The sequence below is a fragment of the Rhinolophus sinicus genome, chromosome 12, assembly GCF_057876585.1.
Source record: "Rhinolophus sinicus isolate RSI-liver-muscle chromosome 12, RSI-T2T, whole genome shotgun sequence".
Taxonomy (NCBI): Eukaryota; Metazoa; Chordata; class Mammalia; order Chiroptera; family Rhinolophidae; genus Rhinolophus; species Rhinolophus sinicus.
The window spans coordinates 10,656,429-10,673,749 of NC_142512.1; the positions used below are offsets into that span (position 1 = coordinate 10,656,429).

The 17,321-nt window shown below is 42.4% G+C and overlaps 1 protein-coding gene across 3 annotated transcripts in view; it reads right to left on the minus strand.

Moving 5' to 3' along the window:
• DNAH9 (dynein axonemal heavy chain 9) overlaps positions 1-17,321 on the minus strand; it is a 316,438-nt gene that overhangs the window by 113,642 nt on the left and 185,475 nt on the right. For all 3 annotated transcript variants that reach the window (XM_088801911.1, XM_088801910.1, XM_088801912.1), the window contains exons 41-43: positions 15,405-15,644; positions 7,439-7,600; positions 3,875-4,071 (exon numbers count right to left, since the gene is read on the minus strand). In XM_088801911.1, coding sequence (XP_088658037.1) covers positions 3,875-4,071; positions 7,439-7,600; positions 15,405-15,644 — 599 coding nt within the window. The remainder of the gene's footprint in view (positions 1-3,874; positions 4,072-7,438; positions 7,601-15,404; positions 15,645-17,321) is intronic.

A 17,321-nucleotide genomic window follows, 5' to 3' on the forward strand; every position in this document is an offset into this window, starting at 1 on the left:
ATGAAGTGCAAAGCACTTCACACAGAGAGCAACAACCCTACCACAGCGCCATTCTTATTACCCTCATTTTCCAGGAGCAAGCTGAGGCTTGAGGAAGGTAGGTGTCCTTCAAAAAGCACCGCAGCCAATTGGCGGCAGAACCGGGTCTGGCTCTATCTCCAGAACCTGTGCCCATAACCACTCCACAGTACTCCATTATTGGGTTTGGAGTAAGAGCAGCAAAGTTTGGGAAAGGTGTAGGGGAAATCAAGCAAAAGAAAATGTGAAGAATCAAGAGGTACTAAGAACCAACAGTCAGATAATACAGTCAAGATGAGCATAGGCCGTACTGCACAGATGAACACAGGCTCTTGCCTCGTTTCCTCGGCCGGCCCTGTGGGTTCCTGAGAAAGTGCATATACATGCTGCCCTCCTCTGCCCTGCCCTATTCCCACCTTGGACCTTCTTGTGTCCAGGTGGGACCTGCTTGGAGTGAGCCCAAACCTCTCTGCCTTGGGCACTGTGTGCAAAAATACAAGGCCATTGAATCTCCCAAAATTCTGAGGTTACCTTTGCTTTTCACTGTATTGTTTGGTGTCCTGTTTTCTGGTATATGAGGGGGCTGCTTCTGCTCTGTCTGGGTGGTGGAGGCAGCCAAGGGGGTTGAGGAGCCCTCAGGGAGGGGAGGGCAGTGAAAGGATGAAGTCATGGGACGCTGATATTTTTAAACTATACATCCAAATACACTTTATTCTTCAGAACTGCCCCCTTACGGGAGTTCACAATTCCCGTTGTTTTTCCATTGCAAATGCAACTCAGGCATCTCTTTGACGACTATCTTCAGAGTTTGTTTAGAAATCTCAGGAGAAAAGCCAGTTTTCATAGCCCTACTTTTTTCTTGAAAACAGTATCAATTTAATCACCCATGTTGGAAACCACATTGACCGAATCACTTGCTATTGTCCCAAATCTAATTGATTCTTAGAGGATAAAAATTTATCTCAATTCAAAGACTATGACACAGGCTCAGGCAGCTCTTAAAGAGGAGGGAAAATACTCACTGAAATTTTGACCAGATCAGTGAATGGACATTTAAAAACCCTTACTGACCGACCCCCTACTACATCAGACACTGTTCCAGGTACTGGGGATTCAGCTGTGTGCTCAAGGAGCTAAGACTGGATTAGGGGGAAGACAAAAAGCGTATGAAGAAGCATGATAGTGCGATGGTTGAAAGCAAACACTGCAGCCGGACTGCATGAGTCGGCTTTGGCTCACCCGTCTCTGGGGTGTGCGATGTTAGACCTTACTTTCTTCAGGGTTTTTGCGAAGACTAAAGGACTTGCTGTATGCAAAGCACAGGCAGCAGGCCCTAGTGACTTCTACATTAAGGACAGCTCTTAAATGTTACAACAAATGCTGCCTTTTCAGGGAGGCCTGCCTGACCACCTTATTTAAAATCACAACCACCCCAGGCACTCTCTATCCCCATTCCCTCTGTTTTTCTCTACACCATTTATTCCCATATGACATACTAAGAATTTTTATTGAGTAACTGCTGTTCCAGACACTGTCCTAGGTATTGGGGATTGAGAAGTGAATAAAACAAAGATCCCTGAACTCATACTAAGATTGTTGAATCAATGAATATGTACTGGATGGATGGATAGATGGATGGATGGATGTAAACAAAGACAGTGGTTAATCATGCCAACGCAGTAGGACGTTCAAGTAATATACGGGAAGGGCCCAGCAGTGACAATGGAATTTAGCAAGAAGTAGGTCTGTGGTGACACTGATAAGAGCTTCTTTGTTTAAGAGGTAATAAGTAGACTGAGGTGGGAGGAATGAGAAGGTATGACAAGTGTACCCTTCTGTGGTTTGGTTGTGAATAGGAGCAGAGAAATGGGGCAGTAGATGGAAAGAGATGTAAGAATCAAGAATTGTTTATTCTTTTTTGATAATGACAATATGGCATATTTATATGTTAATGCATATGATCCAGAAATTAATGAATTAATGACAATGGAGTAAGAAGAAAGACAGGGAGGAAGGGCGGAGGGAAGGAGGGAGGGAGAGAGAAAGGAAGGGGGAAGAGGGGAGAGGTGAGGACAGATAACTGCAGGAAGGAGTGAAGTCACTGAGAAGGTGAGAGGAGGGGAGGTCCAGGGCACACAGGGAGGAACCAGCCTTAGGTATACACAGTAACCATAGGAAAGTCAGTATTTGTGTAGGGGATGCAGGTGGAATACAGACAGGCTGTTAGGTTGGATGGCAGGGAGATGAGAGAATTCTTTTCTGGTTTCTTTCATTATCACGGTGAAATAAGAGATGTGCTCATTAACTGTGAATAAAAAAAGGGGAGGGGTGTTAGAAGTTTGAGAAGAGAAGAAAAATGTATGGTACGGACATCACAAGATGGGGAAGCCAGCGAGGGTAGCGGAACAGGATTTCTAGCAAAGTTGAAGGCCCACTTGATATTTATGGCTGAAAATCTGAAGCAAACCAAGTCAACACGGCAGGGGATTTTTCTTCAACAATCTTCAGGTGCTTAGGGGCAGGCATGGAATAAGAAGACAGTGGGATTTAACTACAGTGGGCTTTTGCCACCTGGATGCAATGACAGGAAAATTAGAGGATGATGGAGGTTGGGGAGAGTAAGACATGGTCTACACGAAGGGCTAAAGGGGTTTGCGAAAGGAGTTGACTCCATGCATGAAGTCTTGATGAAGTTTCAGAATAGATGGAATAAAAACCAGAGCGGGTGAGTCGATGGGTAGGAGGTACAAGTCAGAGAAGTGAGATTTTTGAAATTGAGGTTTTGGAGGTGGATTCATTATTGATGACAGAAGTTCCGGGATAGGAACAGGTGAGTGAACGGCTGAGCTGGAATGGATGAAAACATCACTGGCGCTCAGGAGGCTAAGGAGCAGACAGACAAGGTATTACCCAGATGCCAGCAATGACGAAAGGTATGACTGAGGAAAGAAGGATGGTCCCAGTACCAAAGTCACTGGCAAATGGTGGGAAGTAACTGGATGCCAGTGGATGACAGTAACAAGGAGAGGGAATGAGTATGAAAGTCCAACTACCTGTGCTTCAAAAAAAAAAAAAAAAAACCCACACAACTGGAGTTTGTGAAGGAGAAAAGGAGAAATGGTTTAAACACACCACTGGGGTGAGGTGAGAGTAAGGAGAGTATTTACTTCTGTCTATGCCCTGGGGTACATAGAACGGGGAAGAAAAATCAGCTTTCCTCAACTCAGGGGTCAGTCAGGTTTCAGTTAGAAATTATCAGTGAAGGGACAGTTCAGAGAAGCTGAAGGTGTAGTAGATTTTGCTGCTGGAGACAGTGAGTACCAGGGGACAGGGTGGAAGGATCCGCACAGCAGGGAGGGGTGGTAAATGGGACTCAGGATGGGGGATGCAGACAGCGTGTAAGGACAGCATTGGTGTGAGGATACATTATCTGGGAGGCTTGCTGACTCCGTCAGTGATTCGTTTGAGAGCAACAACACTTAAAAGGATACTTCCCCTTGAAATATGCATGTATGTAAAAAACTTCACTCTCGTTACTGTGAAACTGATCTTTGGACTACTATGGGGCGGGGATGCAGCTCCTGAGCTGTCTGATGACCCACTTGTGGTCTCAAAATGTCCCTCAGTGTCACTGTGATCAGCCCAGGGATTCCACAAGACAGACAAGACAACAAATCCTAATCTGCCTGAGTTCAGCACTGTGCTGCTGCTCCTCTTCCGGCCACCATCTTGACCGCCACAGAAGAAGTAGTAGCTGCTTTCCTGCTTGTGTCCAAGTGTCCTCAAATGCCCAAACGAGAGCCCTGACACTGGGAAGAGGAGGCAGCCGAGGAAAGGAAACGAGAAGCACACTTACATGTGGCGTATGGCGTCCTCAAAGAGAACCAAGTCCATCACCGTGTTGACTTCATTGTGATTCTCCAAGGCTTGCACCAGAGTCTGGGTCAGAAGTTCCCATGACTGTACAGGCATGTACTTGGGCTCACCAATGCCATTTGCAAAGTGGCAATACATGTTCAGGCTTCGGCTCTGCTCCACAGTCTCTTCAATATCCTGGTAACAAGACACAGGGACAAGGGCCCTCCTTATGGACAATCAATTCTGGTTCCACACAGAGTAGAGACACCTGACTTGCCTTTTCTCTGTGCATACTCCCCCAAAAGTAAGTATCAGTACTGATTCCAACACTTCCTTCCTCTTGAGAAGCCCTCGAAAGTGGATGTTTACCATTCATTTATCAGTTCCATGAAGTCACGGATGATGTCTGTCATTCTTTTTGGACCGAGGATGGGAAATGGAAGGTGGGAGGTACCTTTCTCACATGTATCAGAAGAGCCCATGTCTGAGACAAGAGCAGAGGAGTAGATGGGGACACAGGGTGGATTTCCCTAAGCGGGGGCTCTTTCACTAGTGTCGGTGAAGGAGATCCAATGGTCTCATCTCCCCAACACCCATTCCAACATGTCTTGCTCCCCAACCCACAGAAATGTCATAAAACATCCTTTCCTGTTTCCTGTGATGTTTCACACTTCATAAGTTCAGCACAGAGGGCTTTGTTGCTGAAGAATGTGCCCCCAGCCATCCTTAGGTGACTGGTTTGTTTATAAGGACATTGATAATCTTAAAGCATTTACAGTAGAACTCTCTACTGCTAAAACTTTCACAAGGATTTGGGCTTATTGCTTGTCAACTCTCATCCTCAGGACAAACCTTACCAGGTTTAATAAATTCCTAATACAATTCAACTAACTTAAAAGATATGGAGGCTATGTCTCTCCACCACCAGTGTATTCTCTAAGTATTGAAGATGTAGCTATTTTCTTTTTTAATTTAGAAAGGAACTACTTAATTAAAACCCAAATACCTGAGATTTCAAGAGTAAGAAGAGTTATAGAAGAAGCAAGTCCAAAAAGTATAAGTTTTCTAACACATAAGTAAAAATGTATACCAGCACGAGCAATTGTCCCCACTTGCCAAGATTCTTGTCTCCTGAAATTCAGACTGAGAGAGCCAGTTGGGAAAGAGGTAAGCAGCATGCTGATAACCAGCAAGGGCACTGCCCACGGCATAAGGGCACTTGTAGGGTTAGTCTTTTACATCCATGGGACACAACTCATTAAATCAAATGGAGGGAAAGTGAGGATGACAGTAACATCTATAGAGAAACCAAGACTGCTGCCTGGTTATAAGAAGAAAGAAGTGGGAAGAGTTAAATGTCAGTTGTTCTATTTTGAAGGCAGTTTCAGGGCCACAGAAAACCCTCAAATTTCTGTCTTTGCCAGACAGTAACGATAAATGTCCAGACATTTGGATAAGATTTAATGTAATGCGGGAGAGCCATTCTTGCTGGCTGAGGAAAACATGTGGGAAAGTGATGTGGGAGTACATTTACCCAGTTTGAAAATGAGCTAATGTACTGGGAATCAGTCATGATGGCAGTCCATTTACACTAACGATCTAGCAGAGGAACAACTGAAGTACAGGCCTGAAGAGCCTGGTCAACAAAGACTCTTTGATAAATAAATAAATTTCCAATTTTACGATCAGAGCCAGGCAGTGCAGAAGGGAGAGAGAAAACCAGCCCACACAGTGAATCAAAGACTTCTTAATAGTTATACCACATTACACAATATTACACAAGGGCCACAAACCAGAGAACTTGAAGCTTTTAGTGGTAGAAGCAGGACTATATTACCTCCTTGGAGGAAATTTGGCAAATTTTCCTTAATAACAATACCAAGATTTGGTGCAGTCAAAGGTGCTTCAGGCTAGCATTTCAAATGTTGTTGGGGAAGGATAATGGCAATATTAATTACATCCGGGCCTATGATCAAAAGGACACAGAGCCACATAGGAACCTCTATTTCAAAGTCTGAGTGCTGTAACACTAAAGTCTAGCTTAGACCAATTTAAGAAGACAGTCAAGACTCATTTGCAGAGCTAACAATGAATCTATCAATTGGCAAATTCTACAATGCTCAGAGAGGAGTAGCTAAGATGTGAGCATGCTGAACATCAGGCCATATACAAATGATAGGATAAATGGAGGGATTCAGGGTGCTTGGACTCATAAAGAACAGACTGAAATAAGTTAGTTAAAATTCTATCCAAACATTCAGAATACCGACATATAGGTTGGGGTGGACTGTAAATATCTTTAGAGAGAGACAGGATCTTATCAGGAAAAAATATGAAGTTGAACCTAACAAGATGAGCATAGAGACAATATGGTAAATTTAAATACATTTTATTATTTCTAAGTTCAAGAGAGAGCAAGCAATATGTGTGAAAAATATGGAGCTTTAGTCAACAGAAGGCTCAGTGTCAGTTGTGGGGTAATTTTGACACTAAGAAATATAATGTGATCTTAGGCTGTGTTAATGTATCAGTGCTTCCCAAAGCATATCCAATGGGCTATTCATTCCGAAAATTAATAGGTTTTATAGAGGGAAAAGAGCTGTAGCGGCCAATAAATACATTTGGGAAGTGATATATGATTCAGGGTTATTCAAGATTTTCAGGGCTTTAATGTGTTAAATACACTATGAATGTCTAAGAGAGGAACATAATAAGTATTTTCTCAAGAAGTGTTTTCTCAACTTGAGAAATCATAGATACCTTCTTTTAAAGGAGTATACTCTGGTACAACTATTTAGCAGAACATATTTTGGAAAACATAGTAACAAAGTTATATTAATAATATATAAGAACTGGGGAATGATGGTCTTACTTTTGGTCAGACCCCAGGTGGGTTGTGTGATGAAAATCAGCCACCTGATGTGAGAGGGGAGGACTGATAGGAGAGTAGTTAAGATGATGTCAAATTACTCCAGGTCTGAGAACAAGCCATGTCAGACATGGTTAAAAGACCAGAGGCCATTTGGCTTGGAGAAGAGAAGTCCTAGGAAGGACAAGACAAATGGTCTCAATATATCTGAAGGTTTGTCATACAGATCTAGGATTAGTGGACAAGGAAATAAATTTTAGATCATTATTAGAATAAATTTCCAGTCTTTAAAATTGTTCCAAAGGTTCCAAATTTCAAAATTGTTCCAAATTTCTAGTCATTCACCGTTCCAAAATGGCTGTCTTGGGAAGGATGAGATTGTTCATTTCTAAGGATGCTGGAACATCAACTGGGATGACCAATCTGGGACATGCTATTGAGAGGAGTTAGTATGAAGGGAGGGTTTGGATCAGATCATCTCCACAGATCTTCACAACACAAAGATTCTATGATTAATTTGTCTGTTCTTGCTCCAGCATTTTTTACCTCAGCAAAACAATGATAGATTTTTTTTTCCTTACCTAATCTCTGATTTTTTCCAATTTATGGGCTAGACTTTTATCATTTGGGTGATCATCTGCATAATTATCATTATTTTTCAAACATAAAAAACATTCACAGGGCAATACTCACATCAAAAGTTTTCTTCACCACTTCTGTCTGGATTTTATCAAAGAGAACAAAGTCCTTTTCTTCTACCATCTTATCCCGATAAACCCTATTTGATTCATGCAGATAGAGCTTTACTAGGTCCTGTGTGGATTTTATACATTCCACTGAGGAAAAGAGAATGCCCTGTAAGAAGAATAGACAAAACAAAATGAAACAAAATGACAAAAAAAATAAAAATAAAAAACATGAATAACAATTTAAAACTACAACAGCTATAATTTATTGAAGTCAGTTATGTGACAGGTACTGGACTAGATGCTTTGCCAGACAAAGCTCATTTAATCATGATGATCCCACGAAGTAATTTTTATTACATCCATTTTGTGTAATGTGGAAATTGGGATTCAGAAAGACAGGAAGCATGCCCAATGTCACACAGTAACTGGTCTTAGTTCAAACCCAAAAGGTAATGAAATCAGGTTTGCCTGTCCTTAGAGCCTGGAATTTTGACCACTATATTTCAAATCACCACAGTGAGGGGAGAGGTGGCTTCTCTGTTGTATTTCAATTCCAAAAGTGCCATTTTGAAAACTAGTGTAAGTGACAATTGCTTATGTAAAATCAGAACAATAACAAAGGGCTGAAACAAATATAGCTAACCTTTGTAGGTCACCAATCCATTTGTTCATCTCTAGTAGGCTCTCCTTCTTATATACCACAAAGATTATTCCAAATATTTATTATTCTTTTCAAATTTCTCTGTCTCATCTCTGTTACTATTAGCCAATGTCTTAGCTTTCTTTTTCATGTGAAAATGGAGACCACCAAGATTACATCCCTCAACAACCTCAACAAGTCCTGTAACTTTAAACTCATTTATTCCTGTGTTTGCCTTCATTGCTTTCTTTCTTGACTTCGAGAAAAACGGACCATTTAATTGCTCCTCACTATCAATAGATCACGCTCAGATTCATCAGCACGACATAAAGGTGTGGTCATAACATGACTACCAGTCTGCTTCCTCATGATCACTCTTATCACCACTTACCATAAAATCTAGATTTCAATTTCACAAAATTCACATTATTTTCTGACCCTGCATATTTTCTGTGACTTCATTTTTTTTTTATTTGCTTGCTATGCTCATATTTCAAGATCTAGATTAATTGATAATCTCTTTGTTGAAGTTTTCATGACAGCTCCTTTCTTGTCCAACATTACTCCCTCTGATGTGCCCCATATAAGCCATTACTTATAAATATCTATTATAAGAGAATTATTAGTTTCTAAAATTATTTTTCTTTGTACAGGTTCGCTTATTCATGGTGAGTGACTGAAAGGCAGGGAAATTGAGATTTCATTTTGGAGGCCTTTTTTTTAAATCACTGTTATTACTGGTACCTAGCATGGTGCCTGGCATATACTAAATTCTCAGTGAATGCCTGTTGAAAGAATGAATGGAATTAAATCCTTCAATTAATATAACATAGCAAGAACCTTTATCAAGATTTCTGCTTTTGGAAATGGCAGAATAGCTGATCACAGACCAACCCACTGAGATCAACTACAAAAGATACAAAAATTCTTTTTAAGGCTTTATCTTTTTAGACGCATTAGAGAGTAACCCAGGCAGTGAGGACTGGAGGGGCTAAGACACTAGAGAGAAGAGAACAGAGACATTAACCCAAAATTTGGCACCATTTTTTCTCTTCTGACATTTGCTAATTCACAAGCAATGGCTTATAGGTTCAGAAACTGAAGTGACAGAGACAAGTGAGAGGTTAGTTCAGACACTGAGCAAAGTTTTCTCATCGCATGGGGTAGGAAGGATGAAAACTGGAGTTCAGGGATTACCAAGAAGGAAGTCATAGCTATGTCCGGACCCCAAGGAACCCTGTCAAATTGTTATACATTAGGAATATGAGTGAACAAATGAGTCAGTCCTCACAGAAACTAAAGACCAACTTCAATCTCCTCAATTCCTGGTAACTGCTTTCCAGAAGCAGAAGTATGTAATCTCTGAAGAAAAATACCATTATATGAACCCTCAAATAATCTGCACATTTCAAAACTCAGAATGCCCAGCAATTTAATAAAAATTACTGAGAATACCAGGAGATATGACCAAAACAAAGAAAAAAAACAACGACTGACCCACAGAAGATCTAAGTATTGGAATTTCAGACATAAACTTTAACAAAACTACAATTCATCTGACCAAGAAATTCCATGACAAGGTAAAGAATTTCACCATAGAACTGGAACTTTAAAATATGAATCAGATGGAAATTCTCAGATTAAAAATTACGCCTAAATTACAGTTAGTGAAATTAAAACTTATAAAATGGGGTTAACAAAGAATAGATACAGCTCAAAAGATAATTAGTGAACAGGAACAGGAAGAGAAGAGCACAAAAATTTTCAAACTGAATCACAAACAGAAAAAAAAAGAAAAATTTAAAAAGAAAAGCGTCTAAGGGAATATGGGACACAGTGAAAGGTCACATACATGTACTGGAATACCAGAAGTAGAGGAGAAAGACAGAACCAATATTTAAAGAGATATTAGCTCTAACTTCTCTAAAATGGAGAATAGCCATCAAACCAGATTCAAAAGTGCTACAAACACTAAGCAGATAAATATAAAAATACCACCTGAAACACCTTAGGCATAATAGTGAAATTTTTTGAAAATCAAAGAGAAGAATTTTAAAGCAGGCAAGTGAAAACAATTATGTATACTCTCAAAGGAACGTAAGACTGAGAATTTCTCAATAGAAACAATGGAAACCAGAAAGACAATGGGACGACACCTTCAAAGTGCTAGAAAAAAAATATCTACCAACCTAAATTCTAAATCCCCTTCTAAAATTCAAAAAAAAAAAAAAAAAGAAATGAATAGATTTTCAGTCAAATGAAAACTGAGAAATTCTTCTCTATCAGATATAAACTAAAGTATATGGTAAAGGAATTCTTACAGTAGCATGAAAATGATCCTAAGTGGAAAAACAGAAATGTAGCAGGAATAAGGATCAATGTAAAGAGTAGGATGTGACGAAATCTAAATAAATGTTGACTGACTAAGGCAAAGATATTACTGCACTATGGATTTTCAATATGCATTGAATTGAATAACAATATCATAAAATTTGAAGGGAGGTGAATTGTTCTAAGAGCCTTTCTTGTATGGCAATCGATAGAAGTACTGATTTATAAAAGAAAAAGGATAAAAGGGTGCATTTGGTAACCATTAGATGAACAGTAAAAGGATGTATGGTGTGCTAAAAGAGGGGGAAAATAAAAGAATAAAAAATATAGAATTAGTTTAATAGAATACAAGAAGTTAGAGAAAAGAAAACAGAATAGGTGGGACATATTGAAAACAACATAAAGTAGATTTAATCCTAAATATATTATTATGTAACATTAAATATAAATGAACAGTGGTTATCAGACAAGATTAAAAGGCAATCGTTATCAGACAAGATTTTTAAAAAAAAATCTAACTGTATGCTGCCTATAGGAGATATACCTTAAATAGAAGAATACAAAAAAAAAAAACAAAAAAAAAAAAAACCTGGAAGAAGCTGGGAAACAATATAACATAAAGAAACTAAAAGAATATGGAGTAGTTATACCAATATCATAAAAAGTTGACTTTAAAGCAAGAGCCATTTTTAGATATAAAGAAGTACATTTAATAATGAGAAAAGGGTCAGTACACTAGGAAGGCTGACAATGATCTTGATAGTCATGTCAAGAAGTTAGAAAAGGAAGAACAAACTAACCCCAATCCCAAGGTGAGTAGAAAGAGAGAGAGATAATAAAGAACAAATGTTAATAATATAAAAAAGCAGATATCAAATAAAGATGTCTAGTCAATAAAGTAAAAACCAAAATATTGGTAACTTTTCAGTTTCTTTGAAAACGAGTAGCACAATTATCACCCTACTAAGGCTGATAGAAGATAAAAAGAGAAAACAGAAAAGGCACACATAATCAATATTCAGAATAAGAAAAAGGACATAATGTCAGATACAACAGACATTTAAAAGATAATAAAGGATATTATATACAATTGTATGCCAATAATTTAGAAATTGATGACATCAAAGATGGCGGAGGAGGTAAATGTGCTCGCCTCCTCCCATGACCACATCAACATCTAAATTATAGAACAACTATGCTTGAGAACCACGTGAAGACTGGCTGAACAGAAGTGCTGTAACTAAGGATATAAAGAAGCCACACTGAGACTGGCAGGAGGGGCAAAGGCACGGAAGAGGCTGGTCCCATATCCACGTGTGGTAGCTAAGAACTAGGAGGGATACAGAGAGCCCCCCTGAGGAGTGAGGGGGCAAGCAGCCGCTGGCCTCAGCGTGCCCTGCACCTCTTGCTAAGTGGCCCTAAGCCTGGTCCTACTGGCAGCCAGCCTTGGTTCACAGCATAACCATGCCCAGGCACCTCCAAGCCCAGCACAGATAGCTACAAACCACGTATCACTTAGTAGCTCCTACCAGGTAGGCCTGGACCATCACACGCAGCAGTTGACCCTGGCGTCATACACTGGAGCCCCTCCCAAGAAGTCCCAGAACCAACACACCTGGTGGCCAGCTTCAGACCACACCAGAACACCATGCAATGAGGGCTACAAATGACAGAACCAAAGGGTGGACTCAGCAAGCACCAGAGTCCTGCTAAAGCGACTCCTGCTCCCTGGGGTCAGTCCCTGCACAGCAGCTCCTTCCTCCACTGCAGTCACAGCCAGTCCTCACAGCCAACCAGCCTCAGGGTCTAGCGCTCCCACTGATGTGCCAAGAGCAATAAGGCTCAACTGTAACAGGAGGGCACGCACAACCCACACAGGGGACACCCCTGGAGCACCTGGCTCAGGTGACCAGGGAGACTGTGCCAGGGCCCCACAGGGTACCTACTACATAAGGCACTCTACCAAGACAGGGAGATGCAGCCGGTCACAGAAACAAATACAGGAAGGCAGCCAAAATGAGGAGACAGACAAACACGTGTATCTCATCGTCTTTCCCCTCAGCTCTCCTAGGTATCAGCCGTGTATGAGATGTGGAGGGCAGGAAGAAGCACCAACCAGGAATCCCAGCTTCTACGGCTGTGTGTTACAGTGACGTGTGCTACCAGTTGAAGTTTATAAGCCCTGTTATAGCCAAACACTCAGGCTGGCTGACAATTAAGGGCTGAGTCAGGGTGAACATATCAAGTACAAACTTTGCACCATCTTAGATAGTTATGTATAACACTGAGATGGGAACAGTTAATGATTTCTGCTACTCAGAGCACCATCAAACTCTGTCCTGACTGAGACAGAGTGAGAGAAGTGCAGACACAGTCTGAATTATTGAGCCTTAGATCAAGCTGGATGGAGGGAAAGAGTGCCTGTCTTCTAGTGGGCTTTCAATCATCCCGTAAGCTCTCTGTCTGTCAGTCACGCCTTTAGACAAGCAGGTAGACCTGGAGGGAGGCAGGGGGGAGTTATGGTCAAGCTCCCTCAAGAGGAAGGTGAGGGGCTGTGTGTTTGAAGGGAGGCAGGCGGTCCAGTGGGGGATGCACTTTCCCTCACTTGTGGCAGGTGGCTGACAACTGGCAGGCTGCAGAGCAGCCTGGCGGGGACACAGACCTCATGGGGATGCCACTCAGGCTGAGTTAGGAAGAGAAACAGGTCGGGGGAAGAAGCCTCACCCCCACTCCAGCATCTCCCCTCCCTGGTTCTTCTGTGACATCACACCAGTTGCCACTAAAACAAGGCTGGAGTAGAACCTTCTTTCCTCAGGAAGCCTTTGTTGTCCCAAATTACCTGCACAGTATGGCTGAAGGTTCTAGTTTGGGATATCAGAGCTGCTGCTTACCAGTTATGTGATCATGTTCAAGGTATTTGATCTGTCTGTGTCAGTTTTGTCATTTCTAAATCGGAAGTAATCAGTATTTTACCTTATATGGTTGCTGTGAGGGTTAAATTATCAGCTAATAGATGTAAAGGGCTTAGCACTGTGCTCAATAAATGCCAGCTACTGTACCGCTTAAAGCTGGACTTTTTACACGGGCTCACTCTGGTCTCAAATGGCCTTTCTAATCTCACCTCTCACCAACCCCTCCACATCACATTCCATTCCCACCAGACCAGACTACCTGTTATTCCACTAACATTGTTTACACTTTCCTACCTCCATCACCATTTATGCTGTCATCTACTAGCTGGTAACTTCTCTGAGTCTCTGTTAAATTGAATAACAATGTATATCCCAAAGGGTTGTCATGAATATAAATCTCAGGTCGTATGGGTGACAAGTCTCCTGTCCAGGCAGGAGCTAGGGCTGGGTGCTTCTGGTAAAACAGACTTAATGAGTCCTCTTCCTTTGGTTCTGCCATTATATGCAATGTGAATTTGATCAAATGGCTTTAACTTCTTTATTTTTTTCCCTTGGAAAATGCTGATGGTCATACCCTCACCTCATCATGGGGCAGTGTGATTTAAGAGAGGGACTGTGTGATAACAAATGTCTTTCTCAATTAATGCTCAGTAAGTGGGAGGTAAGAGTGGGTACACACAAACTTTATCATCATCCAGGCCTGCAGGCCATGGAGCGACGGCCTTTACAGGCTTGGAGCTGAGTCTTTCTTGCTGCCTATCTTATGCTTGTTCTCATCAGAAGCATGTATGGATGAGAAGGACAGAATGATGCAATGGAAAGGGGTCCAGGCTAGGAACGCAAAGACCTAGATTCTAGTTCCAGCTCGTTCACTGGCTGGCTGTGTGCTCTTAGGTGAATCTATATAGTCTCTGTGAGTCCCTGTTTCCTCACCTTTAACTGAGGTAACATTGGGCAGGTGCATAATCCATCCAAGAATGCCGTCCTGAGCCAGCTTAGGTGTTTTCAGGGCTTTGACCTTGCTGGGGGTTCAGTGGCTCCACATTCAGCTTAAGCCTTTCTGAGGCATCACTCTTGTACCTTTGAACTCTTTAATGCTGAGTAGGTTTCTCTGCCCCTTACAACCAAGAGTCCTGGGTGGACCACGCAGGCCCTAAGTCCTCAGGGTATGGACTTGCTATTCTCAGGTTCCCCAGAGTCCTGCCTGTGCAGGTAGTGGCTGGGTAATTAATTCCAAATACATGTGTTCCCCTGGAGGGTCGTGCCTCACTCCCTGACCTCAATGACCTTCCCCTACAGGTGTGGCCTCTGCTCGGTGTGAAAGGCATCCTTCTTCAGTAATGGCTTAGTGCCATGTTGGGGAGTGGTCTCCCTGAAAAGCAGTTTGTGCAGACTCTTGTCCAGGATGGGAGAGTTGTGGACGTCACCATGTGAGGACGCTGTCCCTGACCAAGGGGAAGGAGGGCCGGGGTCTGCTACATTGCCCTCTGGAGGTTTCAATAGTGAAGAGCCACGCAACTCAAAGCAACAAGCACAAACAGGCCATCACTACACAGATAAGCAGCTGGAAGGACTGGAAATGGCTTTGGCCTGGAAACGAACTTGGAATGTTTAGGACAGAGGCGTCCCAGGGGTTGACAGATGTCTTAGGAATATTACCACATGGCTTCTTCAGGAAACAGATCTATTCTTCATGGTTTGGGGGACATTCTTTTTCATCCCACCAGCAATGGATTTACCACCAAGGACTGCAAAATAGTTTTTCTTTCTCCTGAGCCATTTTCTTTCCTAGGCATGCTGGAATCATTATGTAACATTATCTCCAAGATGCTGAGCCTTCTCCCGCCTGAAGGAACTAACCCAGCAATGCATTCTGCGTACTCGGATATAATTTAATCAGCAAACAGAACTCTATTTTGTTGAAACCCTTCCTCATGGAGTCCATGGCACTGTTTACCTGTTTATGTTCATAACTCCATATGAACTGTGCCTTTCCCAAGTTTTGCATGAACGATTATTTTACTAAGAACGGGAGGAACCAGATTATCACTAAACTTCTTAGGGTGTCTTGGAGCACAAGGACTCACCTGGAAAATGTTGGCAAAGTCTCTGAGATTGAAGATATAGTGGAACTTGACTGCTGTCGGTAGGAATGTGGTGGCAATTTTCTGATGGAAGGTAAGGGCCAGACTGATCAACTGGGGGATGGATTTCTGTAGTGATGCTGGGAAGTTTCCAAGCTTTAGGTGCTGAGTCAGGATGGTGCTGTAGATGGAGGACAGGGCGTCTGCTCCCGGAAAGTAGACGACAAACACACTGAAGTGACGCTGTACAAGGAAACAGAGGCATGTGGAGGTGGTCTGAGTTAGACACCCGTTATCATAGAATAAAAATTACCTGTTCTGAATTTGGATAAAACAATGAAGAATTCTTATAAGGGTTTTGAATTTTATAGTCTGGTCACGTTTTTCACATCAAACCCAAATTTAGGTTGAACCTAAAAATGACTGGGAGAATAATGGGCTTTGCACCTTGAGTCAAAGATGCCACTATGGGGTAGTAGGAAGTGAAGTGGACTTGAACTCAGGGAATCTGAGTTCATTCCCTGGGAATCAGTATCCACATGACCTTGAAAGAGTCATATCATCTCTCTCAAATTTCCTTGTTCAGAAGGATGAGTTAAATCAGACGAACTCTATGACTCCTTCCAGCTCTAAAAGCTTCATGACTTTGGGTCTAGGAGTTTCTCTGTCTTCCTAGAAATACAAGTCAGCATCCTGTAACATTTACCACTCTAAAAAGGCTGGATGGAGAAGAAGGTCCAAGATGGTGGATTAAGTAAACGCTATGACTGCTGCCTCCTAGGATCACATTAAAATTACAACTAAATTACATAACAACCTCAAGAATCATCTGAAGGCTAGCTGAACAGAAGCCCTATAACTAAGGATATAAAGAAGAGGCCACACTGGAACTGGTAGGATGGGTGGAGACACCTAATAGGCTGACCCCAAACCCACAGATAGTGATTGAACAGCAGGAGGGACACCTTGGTGGCGGAGGTCTCCCCCTACCCCTGAAAAGTGAACAATAACTGACCACAGTATTCCCAGAACGTTTTGTGGAGTGGCCACAGGCTCAGCACTGGCACAAGAACTGAATCTGCATTCACTTTGTAAAAACCACTGGCAGTGCCTCAGGACTCCCTGGGAACCCACCCCACCCAGCTAGTGCTACATCACCGGGAGTACTACCAGCACTGACGTAACCAGCCTGGCCTGTGCACCTAAGGAGTCTCTTTCAGTGGCTGAGACTTGTGGGCAGCTGGCAGGTGGCAACAGACCTAGTGGGTCCTGGGCCTTTTGTAAAGCTGCCCCGGACCCACGATTGGTGGCAGCCAGCCTCAGTTCACAGCAAGGCCACCCTCACATGCCTTGAGGTCCACCACAGGCAGCAGCCAACCACATATAATTTTGTAGCTCCTACCAGGTAGCCCCGAGCTGGTCACAGACAAGGCTGAAATTGGCCTGCACAGGAGCCCCTCTTAAGAGACACCAGAAAAAGCACAACCACAGGCTGGCTTCAGCCCACACCAGAGCAGTACCTAGTTAGCCCCTCAAGCTGCACACACAAAGTGTGGTCTCAACAGGCACAAAAGCCACTGGGGACAATCTCCCTTTGAAGGGTCAGCCCCACACAGCAGCTCATACACTGTGGGTGCAGCCAGTCCTCACAGGCACTCAGCCTGAGAGTCAATCCCACCCACTGATGTGCCCAAATCATTCAAGGCTCAACTACAATATGAGAACACACACAACACACACAGGGACACTCCTGTAATACACACACAGGAGATCAGGGAGACTGTATCATTGGACAACACAGGACACATACTACATAAGGCCACCTGGCAGAGACTGAGAGACATAGGAGATCTACCTAACACATAGAAGCAAACACAGACAGGCAGCCAGAATGAGGAAACAAAGAAATATGACCCAAAT